Source organism: Anomaloglossus baeobatrachus, chromosome 6, assembly GCF_048569485.1.
Source record: "Anomaloglossus baeobatrachus isolate aAnoBae1 chromosome 6, aAnoBae1.hap1, whole genome shotgun sequence".
In the NCBI taxonomy this organism is placed as follows: Eukaryota; Metazoa; Chordata; class Amphibia; order Anura; family Aromobatidae; genus Anomaloglossus; species Anomaloglossus baeobatrachus.
Window position 1 is genome coordinate 151,373,703 of NC_134358.1, and position 10,356 is coordinate 151,384,058.

General features: G+C 47.8%; 1 protein-coding gene across 1 annotated transcript in view; it reads right to left on the reverse strand.

Annotated features, from left to right (window-relative positions):
* RNF138 (ring finger protein 138) overlaps positions 1-7,195 on the reverse strand; it is a 50,085-nt gene extending 42,890 nt beyond the window's left edge. The window contains exon 1 of the mRNA XM_075316362.1: positions 7,074-7,195. Coding sequence (XP_075172477.1) covers positions 7,074-7,195 — 122 coding nt within the window. The remainder of the gene's footprint in view (positions 1-7,073) is intronic.
* Between the last annotated feature and the right edge of the window lie 3,161 nt (positions 7,196-10,356).

Here is a 10,356-nt window from a genome sequence, read left to right on the forward strand (position 1 = left end):
ACAGGGGAGGATAAAAGTTTGTATTCGTGACGCCACCTGTGGTTTGCGGCCAGTATAGGGGCCGCCGCGTGAAGTATTCCCTGTGGTAGATGGAAGCACAGCTTGGTCGGTACAGCTCTTCACAGGCAGAACTAGGCCCAGGGATGATGAGAGTGGTAGTCTCTGATAGCGCTGGGGCGCCGCCGCCGGTAGTGATGGGACGACACAGGGATTGCGGTCAAAGTTCTTTACTCACTGAAGTATCACCACTTCTGGAGTGCCGGGCTCCGCTGTTGTGACGCCCTGGCCTATCAGGTCGTCACAGGGTATTGTGCAATCTGCCCTTCTGCACAGTATCTGTGACGCCCTGGGTTCAGGACTGGGGTCAAGGGGTGCTGCCTGGGTTTTAGGGGCAGCATCAGGGCCAGGTTACTTGGGTGGGAGAGAGCGGAGACCATAACCGTTAACCGTTTAAAAACCGTAACGTTTAAGAAATGTGCCTCCCGCTGTGGGATCATGTCATAACTTGTATATATATGTTACCGTTTTTTATCTTTTACAGAAAAAACAAAAAAGGAAAATAAAACCGATGTTGGACGGGCAGCCCGAGGACGGTCTGCGTTTTGCTAAGGGGGAATGTGACGCCCTGGTCAAGCCAGGGGTCACAGGTCACAACATCACATGCACCCCACATTCCCGGCAAGTACATCTAGGCTAACCTAAAATCCTTGTTGCCTTCCTCCAGGGGCTGATGTCCACACCAGGGGGTGGGCCAGGCGGTTGGCTCCGCCCACCGAGGAGTTCACAGCCCTGGAGGCGGGAGAACCAGGCAGATAAGTTAGGGAAGTAAAAGGAGAAGGAAGTGAAGTGGTAAAGGAGGACAGTAAGAGTGGTGACAGAAAAGGAACAGTTAAGAAAGCCTGAAGTTGGTCCGGGTGTGTGCCCCGGACTGTGACAGCAAGGTCAGCAGACGGCGGTGATAGTCTGCAGGGGGACTGCTTGGAGGTTGCTGGAAGGACCGCGGACGGGTGGTGACCCGGCGGTACCGGAGCAGTATACGAAGAACAGTCAGCACCAGGGCAGGGGCCTTCGGATCCCGGCAAGGCTAGGAGTCACCATAATTTGCCAAATCCGTCAGTGAAGGGGACCTCTGTCTCCTAACAACCAAGTCCCGATTGAAGGAAACAGTCCGACCGTGAAGGGGAGACACCGCCACCGCCAAGGCACCAGTTTCCCAGGGCCAGTGCCTGCGGGCAAGAGAGAGGCTCCTCCGGCACATATCCGAGCCGGGGAGCGGGTAACCGGTGGGGACCCATCGCTACCAAAAAGACTTTTACATAGGTGCAGGGAAGAGACCGTCATCGCTAACTGCAGGGAACAGCAGCACCGTAACCGTCCGAGGGACCCGTCCAACCAGCCGTTTGTTTACCGAGAACTGTGTCGTGTTTACTGGCTGAGTGAGTACCTCCGTGCCGTGCGGCACAGCGCTGCCCCTGCACCTCCACAGGCCCCATACCCGCTTGTCCACCATCCCAACCCCATCACTGGGCCCTGGGAGCACCAAACCCCCTACCCACGGAGGGGAAATCAACAACTGGCTGCTCCATACCATCCCTCCCAGGCTCCACAGACAGAGCAGCGGTGGTGCCCACTTAATCACCACAACCGTGGGTGGCGTCACGGACAATAAACTATCCCAAAACACCAATCCCCCTTTCACTCACGGGCGAGGAGCGCCGCTCGAGTCCCCGAGATCCGGCCCATCGCTCGAGCCACCGAGCAGCAGAGGCTGCAGCAGCCGGACCCGAGCAGTGGGAGAGCGCGGCGTCCCCTCCTCCGCCCGCGACATATCCACCCTCCTTGGTTACGGATCCTGGTCCTTTGGTGTTTCTAACAGCTTAGCCAATCAAAATCCTAGGAACACTTCCCACTTGAATCTACCAGACACCATTGGGGGGCGTGAAGGGAATAGGGCCGCCCACATGGGGGGGGGTTGGTAAGGAAGAGAGTAAGGACAGTGACAGTTGAGCAGGAGTGGAGGTGAAGTTACTCTCTGGGAGGGAGATGTCACAGAGCAGGGCTCCTGAGTACTAGGTGGCAGACGTTGGTCTTGTAGGAGCTGGAACCCCGGTCGCAGGGGACAGTGTCGAGGGGCACAGACTGCCGAGGAGGGCAGCCGGCGGCCTTGAACTATCACCGGGCAGGGACCAGGGCACGACTGGGTGTGTGGACCCCAGGCCGGAAAGTAGCTTCACGCTTTCCGGTAATTTACCCGACGGGGGTGAAGACTTCAATTGTCATCCCCAACCCGCTCCAAAATCAGGGTACTAGCGCACCGATGGGATAGGACTTTCCCACTACAGTCCAAAGAAATCCTACGCGTGAACCCTGAGAGCAAGCTCACTCCGTTAGCCATACGGGTGAGCGGGACCCGAAGAGTTTTATGCCCACAGGTCCAATAGAGATGAAGGTGTCAAGGACAGGGCCACAGGCTAACAGCAACACCAAAGGAACAGACCCAAGCGTGCTCCCTACCAGCTGCAGTGTTGTTCAGAATTCTGGTTTACAAGCTGTCGGTGTAGTTACACCAGGACTGAGTGAGTACATTGAAAACCCCTGTTCCTATTCCTAACGGCACACCCAACTACCATCCCCACCATCAATGGGCCCTGGGACACGAACCCCCCACCCACAGAGGGGTTAAACATCAGGCTGCCACACCATCGTCACCGGGCTCCCCAACGGCAGCGGTGGTCCCTTACATTACCACGCACCGTGGGTGGCGTCACGAACTTTTCAAAAAGCCACTGTACATCTCCCCCCCCCCCCCCTTCTTTTAATCAAGTGGCCGTGCAATCCCTCAAGAGCCACCGCGAATCCGGATCTGAGCGGCAGCCCGGCTGCTGGCACAGGGGTGGTACACTGTCTTGGGCTCCAGCTGATCCCAGATAGTTCGGAGGTCAGAGCCGGTGCTTCTCTCGGTGAGTCTTTCTTACTTGCGCTGTGATGTGTGGGTCCCTGCGGCTTGAAGCTACGCTGAGACCTTCTGCTTTCCATTGTCTTCGGTTCTCGTGTATGGCAGGCAGCGCGAGTCCTTTACTGGTGCCGCGGCTCCTGGCTCTAGTATGCTGCTGTGCCCTGGCACTTTGTGGGCCAAGAGACTTGCAATCTCCTGCCTTACGGATTCTGCTGGTGGGACTTTCAGTACCCACCCAGCCTAGGGCTCCGCACCCTGCTTTCTGCGCTCAGTCCTAAGGGAGCTTTTATACAGCTCCCATCCCAGCGACCATATTCTCCCACTCCTCACTCGTCTGTCTGTCTTAATCTTTGTGCAAGTGTCTTTCGCCTTACTCCCCCCTCCAGATCATGCTCCACCCCTCCGGGTTCTGAACTAGTGGGCACCACTAGTGGGTCCCATACCTTGATGGCCACGCCCAGGACCCTACCCTAATCAAGTCCTAGTAGGAGGGCAACTGACTGTGTGTTGTATGGATTGTGGTGGTTACTGGCTTTATAGACTAGTAGTGATATCTTCTGTATCAACTTTGTAGATTAGTATCCTTAAGCACAAAGTGACGGAACTGTAAGCGCTAGTGTATTGAGTGGGTTTGGGAGCAGAGCTTCCTCCACACGCTTTAGATGCCAGCTATGTTCCGATCGTTGCAGTCAACAATTTAGATGCTTCTATCAATCTCTGACAGTAGCATTTACATGGAGCATACATGCAGTCAATGAGATAGCGCCACACTCATGGATTACCAAGGCAGGCAAAGGCCTGCTATCTTGGCTTTCTTGTGATGCCCTGCCAGAGAATGAGCCTCACTGGAAAACGCGATTTACACTATATTACTACTGTACTATGTTTCTGCATATAAAGTATGAGCGAGAAGATGATCAACAATATATCCAAGTGGGGACTAAAATATATTTAGGCTTTTAATCTTCTACTTTGATTTGCATTGCCACTTTCATAAGACTGGTCAAAATGATTAATGCATAATATTCATTTCACACCAAAACCTTCATTTTTCCCCACCATTGAAAAAAAATAAAATAAAAAATAAAGTGTAATATATATATATATATATATATATATATATGTTGTCTGGGTGTGGGGGGGTATGTTTTGTGCAGTGTGTTGGAGGAGTAGTCCTGTCCAGAAGGTGTGTCCAATAGATGGAGTAGTCCTGGGGTTGAGGTGTGTCCAATAGGTGGAGTAGTCCTGGAGGGGGGGGGGGGGGGGGAGGAGGTGTGTCCGATAGGTGGAGTAGTCCTGGGGTTGAAGTGTGTCCAATAGGTGGAGTAGTCCTGGGGTTGAAGTGTGTCCAATAGGTGGAGTAGTCCTGGAGGGGGGGGGGGGGGGGGGGGGGAGAGGTGTGTCCAATAGGTGGAGTAGTCCTGGCGTTGAGGTGTGTCCAATAGGTGGAGTAGTCCTGGGGGGGGCCCAATGCGTGCGGGGGGCGTGGCCAAGCGGCCAATGCGTGCGGGGGACCAAAGGGATGGTTGTCACTGTAATGACGTCATTTTGGAGCAAGACACAGACAGACTTTTTTTTAATGGTGAAAAAATTAAATTTATTGGTGTCAAATTAATTATGCATTTATCATTTTGACCAGACATATGAAAAAAATGTATTGGTATAAACACGTTTTTCACAGATGGGATAATAGCTGCATATGTCCCTCAGTGTGCCGTGATTTTGGGACACGTGTGATGGCCGTGTGCTATCCGTGATAGACGGAGATCAGGCACTTATTATATTCACCTGTCCCACTGCTGCACCACCCCGCACTCGGCTGCAGCTGAGCCGCTCAGATCCAGGCTCGTTGGTGGGTGGCTCGAGCGCCTCCGGACCCAGGGGTCACTTCGCTCTGAAAGGGTGCTGGCGCTACTTTGGGGGGGGGGAGGGGGGGGGTTTTAGCTGTACGGCCGGAGCAGTGTTTAAGTTCGTGTCGACACCCACTGAATGTGGTGAAGGTGTAGACACCACCGCTGCAGTTACGGGGCACCCGGGGGAGATGGTTATGCACTAAGATGTTAACCCCTCCGTGGGCAGGGATGATGGCCCTGGGACCCGTTGGGGAGAAGTAGCTGGGCGGTGCAGGGCAGTGCGCGGCCAGATGGCACTGTTGTACTCACTGTTATTGACACACACAAGTCTCTGGTAAACAAAGTTGATGGTGGTCGGTGCCCACAGTCGGCTGCGTCTGGTCCCCCACCCGGTTCGGTGGCCTTTGCCTTTCTCTTGCACCGTGTAGTGTATGTGTAGACTGCCTGCGCTTCAGTGACGGGAGTCCGCTCCCCAGCTGTGTATGTCGGGAGAGCCCGTAGACGCTGGCCTGTGGGATCTCTCTGCCTGTCCGGTGGCTTTCTATTCCCCTTGGTGGGCTGTTGTCTTCAGTCGGGACTTGGGTGGGAAAGGACCTATAGTCCAGACCGCAATCAGTGAATTAACTCAGTCCAGTGGATTCTGAACCTCGTTTCAGGGACTGAGTACCCCCCTGTGCGCTCCAGGTTCCAGTCGGTTCCCCGGGTCGGTACCGGCGGGCCACTACCCTGTCCCGGTCCACCACGGTTCCACCGGGTCGTCTTCCCGGCTCCTGCAGGCTAGGCCACCGTATGCCTCCTAGCCAAGGTGTGGGGGCTACGACCCTCACACCTGACAGTCAGACACAGGCCTGTCCTCCTCACACTCCTCCTGACTGAACTGAACAGCACTCAACTGAACTGTCTTTCCTGCCTCAGGCCTTCTGAACTCCTCTGTGGGCGTGGCCAACTGCCTGGCTCCACCCCCTGGTGTGTTCAAGCACTGTGGAGGTGACTAGGGTTTAACGTGGTTGGCTGGTGTTACCTTGTGTGGGACGCTATCTGTGACTACCTGGCTAGTCCAGGGCGTCACACTGATATCTGCCACGATGCTGTGTCCGTCCACCACGGTCTCCCCTCTGCAGCTACTTCCAGGTCGGCTGTGCAGTGAATATTCATGATCAATAAAGATGAAGGATGCACATCAACTAATTTGATAATGGTATAATGCTATAAGCATGCTGAAAAATGCAATTTGCTAACTAGAAAGTGAAAACGTGAATGATACGCATACCTGCCAAGAATATTTGTACAAAAAAAATTTTGCAATCGCATTGATCAATGTAACTGAGCCCCAATACCTCGCCAAGGTATATCTCTATATTGGGGTCCCTAGCTCTGTGACCCTAACTAGGTCATCTTCTCAATGCAATTAAAAACTGCTGTGTGTGGAGAGGGGTAACCAAGGACTTACTTATATAGGAGATAGAAAAAAACATGGCTGAAAGGGGCGGAGCTGTGTTCACATTCAGAATACTAAAAAGAATAACTGAATTGAAATAACTGAAAGAATTACCGCTTTGTTGAGGTATTGGGGCTCATTTACATTGATCAATGTTCAATGATCAAATTTCAATTTTTCAGCATGCTTATAGCATTATGCCATTATCAAAATTAGTTTATGTGCAGTCTTAATCTTTATTGAGAGATATATATATATATATATATATATATATATATATATACACACACACACACACACTTCAGTTATTCTTTTTAGTACAGTGCATATTCATGAGCATAATTAGCCGGCATTACACTTATCAATTGCAAAAAAAAAAAAAAAAAAAAAAAAACCCACACAACAACAACAACACACAAAAAAACCAAACGTTATGGACCTTGAGAATCATGCAAAGGTTGTTATTACCATACAAATTAACATTGTAAAAACAAAATCCAAAAAGAAATTTCATCCCACTTGGATTTTTTTTTTCCCCACAGTCCTCAGCACATTGTGTGGCAATATAAATTGTCATTCAAAGCTACAAATTATCACACATGCACACGAAAAAAAAAAAAAAAAAAAAAGTCATCATATAGCTGGATCAATAGAAAGAAAAAAAAATTCCTCTTGGAAGAATACAAACAAGAGGTAACATATTTTGATACCTCGTACATATACATTGTAAAATTACTTTTGTAAAAGCATTATGGACGTAAATATTTCTGTCAGCATGGCAGACTACAAAAAATACCACCTAAATGAATCCAGAGCATTTACTCACACATGCTGGCAGTTATGGGTCCGGACTGGTTTCTGAAATATTTCTTGACACACCGAACATGTGAAATCCTCAGCTTCACAACTCTCTGAAAATGCAGAGGTGGAGGGTTTCGCTTCTGCCATTAAAACCAATAAATGACTACAACCTGCTAGGAGCAGTCCATGAAGAGCATTTGGTAGGAGTTTAAGAAGGTTACATCTACTCTCACAAGTCTAGATTTCTATCACCTGAACACCTTATCACTGCCAATTGGTCCTCAAACCTCATGAACAGGAATGAAGTCTATTTACATAGGGGTGGCATCACGAGACTGAGGCCACGTTTAGGCTATGCGTGCACACTGAGCATTTGGTGCAATTTTGGTGCAATTTTCTGCATCTTCTGGCAGAAAAACTCACCAAAAATCAGGTGTGTTTTTGGAGCAGTTTGGTTCTGTTTTTGCCATGGGTTTTTCATAACGAAATCAATGGGTGAAAGAACTGAAAAATGCACCAAGAATTGCCATGCTGCAGATGTTTTCTGCAACCAAATCTGTAAGAAAAAAAAATAACTCTTCAGGCTGTGTGCACACATTGCATTTTTTCATGCGTTTTTGCTTGGAAATTTTCACAAATCTGCCAGGATATCCTTATGTCAGCAAAGTCAATGAGAATCCTGAAGGGCTGGGCACAAGTTCAGGATTTTTTCCTTACAGATTTGGTTGCAGAACACATCTGCAGCATGCCAATTCTTGGTGCATTTTTGCCTGCATTTTCACCATTGAACACAAACAAAAAAAATGCATTAAAAAACACTGCAAAACATGTGGCAAAAACACACATTTTTGCTGCAGCGTTTTTCTGCTAGGAGATGCGGATTTGGCACAGAAATTTCTGCAACATGTGCACATAGCCTTAGGCTATGTGCGCACTTTCCATTTTTCATGCGTTTCCGCAGCGTTTTGAGCTGCAGCGTTTTAATCCAAAAATGCATGCGTTTTGATTTTCAAGAAAAGTCTATGGGAAGGTGGAATTTCTTGTGCACACTATGCTGTTAAAAACGTAGCGTTTCAGATGCAGATAATTTGTCAAAATCTCTGCTTTTAAGGAAGCAACATGTCAATTGTTTTTGCCATTTTGGCAGCGTTTTGCTAACATTAGAGTCAATGAGAAGTTTCAAAACGCATTCTAAATCAAAATCCTAGCGTTTTACATGCTTTTTTGATGCAGAAAACATGCTTTTTTGACAAAATAAATGCATGCGTTTTTGACATTATATTAAGGGCATGATATGTCCCTTTACACACACAGTCCGACATTTAAATTAATGAAAATCAATAATTTAACGTTATTTTATATATAAATATTAGAACACAATTATAATTTTATTAAAATTAGCTATTTTGTGTATGATTTTAATCATATTTTATCATTTTTTTCCTTTTTTTCCATAGTGTTTGAATGTTTAAACTTTATTTAGTAGTGTATTTATATTCAAAAAGCATCTTACTTTAAGCAATGAAAAAGCATGTAAAACGCGGTAAAAACGCAAGCGTATTTTTAGCGATTTTGTGGTCAAAACCAAATTTGACAAAGACAATTTGTGCCAAAGGATGAGTTTACAACGGCAAGTAACAACGCAACGTGCGCACACAGCCTTAGGGCTCGTGCGCACATTGCGTAATTGCATGCATTTGTGCTGCGTATAGCACTGCAGCGTAAATGCATGCGTCCCCTGCACAATCTATGAAGATTGTGCATGACACGTGTGCACGATGCTTTTATGAAGGCAGCGATTTGGGTGCTAATATTTTGCCATTTTGACACAAATCCGTGCGTTCATAAAATGAGCATGTCAATTATTCCGTGCGCTATGGATGCAGCTCCCGCTCTGTCTATGGTGGGGGCAGCAGCCAGAGCACATGAAATCGGCTTTTTTGTACAGAAAAACTGCATCCATTATGCAGTGTTTCTGCAGTGATTTGAAGCGCACATGTGCTGTCAAATCGCTGCAGAATATTCAGCAGTTACGTACGCATGAGCCCTTAATGTCTAAACTGCTGGCAGCAAAAGCGAATACACCCCTTAGTAAAAATGGCTAAATTTTGCCCAGTTACGCTGGTTTCACATCAGCGTTTTCCTGCCGCACTCGCAGATCCGGCACAAGGACAGTAAAGTACATTAAAGTTCACTGGCAAGCTCCGGGCACATACAGTCATGTGACAGCATGTGACCGGGGCTTGCCGCACTGTCTGTGAACTGTATTGTACTGTTTTGCCCTTATGCCGGATCCGGCAGTGCGGCAGAATACCGCTGATGTGTTTGTGCCCTTAGCCATTTTCCCTCCCCAATGTTATGCATTAGTGTTACAAGGTCTCAGGTGTGAAGGGGGAGCAGGTGTGTTACATATTGTGTCAAGAGCTCACATACTCATACTGGTCACTGGAAATTCAACATGGCTCCTCGTGGCTAAGAATTCTCTGAGGATTTGGCAAGAAATAATTGCTGCTCTACATAAAGATGGTTTTGGCTATGAGAAGATTGCCAACACCCTGAAACTGAGCTGTAGCATGGTGGCCAAGAACATAAAATGGCTTAACAAAACAGGTTCTACTCAGAACGCCATGGTCGGTCAAAAAAAGTTGAGTGCATATGTTGAGCATCATATACAGAGGTTGTCTTTTCAAAATAAATGTATGAGCACTGCCAGTATTGCTGCAGAGGTTAAAGGGGTGGGATGGCTAGCTTGTTAGACTATATACACTGCATGTCTGTCTTTCCAGAAGGAAACCTCTTCTAAAGATGATGCACAAGAACGTTTTGTTGAAGACAAGCAGACTAAGCACATGGATTACTGGAACCATTTCTTATGGACTTACAAAACCAAGATAAACTTATTTGGTTGAGATGCTGCCAGGTGTGAGGACAGATCAATAGACTCGGGAAAAGTAAGGAAAGACTTTTTGGCTATCTCCAAAGGGGGGACTGTTATGGACAAGATTATGAATTATAATGAGTATATAAGAGTTACATGGAGATATCCATAAAGAACAGGATTTAAGATGGTGTTTGAACTGTACCACACATATCTCTTGGCATAAGACTCAGACAGACAGTCTGGGCTATTCTTGTGACAAGTGAATCATGCTGACATTGCTTAATATAAATGAGGAACCAAGCACATTACAGTAAATTGTATATCACAGAATAAGCTGTTCTACTTTATCCAATAGGAGACGTGTTACGTATTCTTGGCACCTAGCCAAAAGCCCGGTTATATATATACGTACAACTTCTGTATTAAA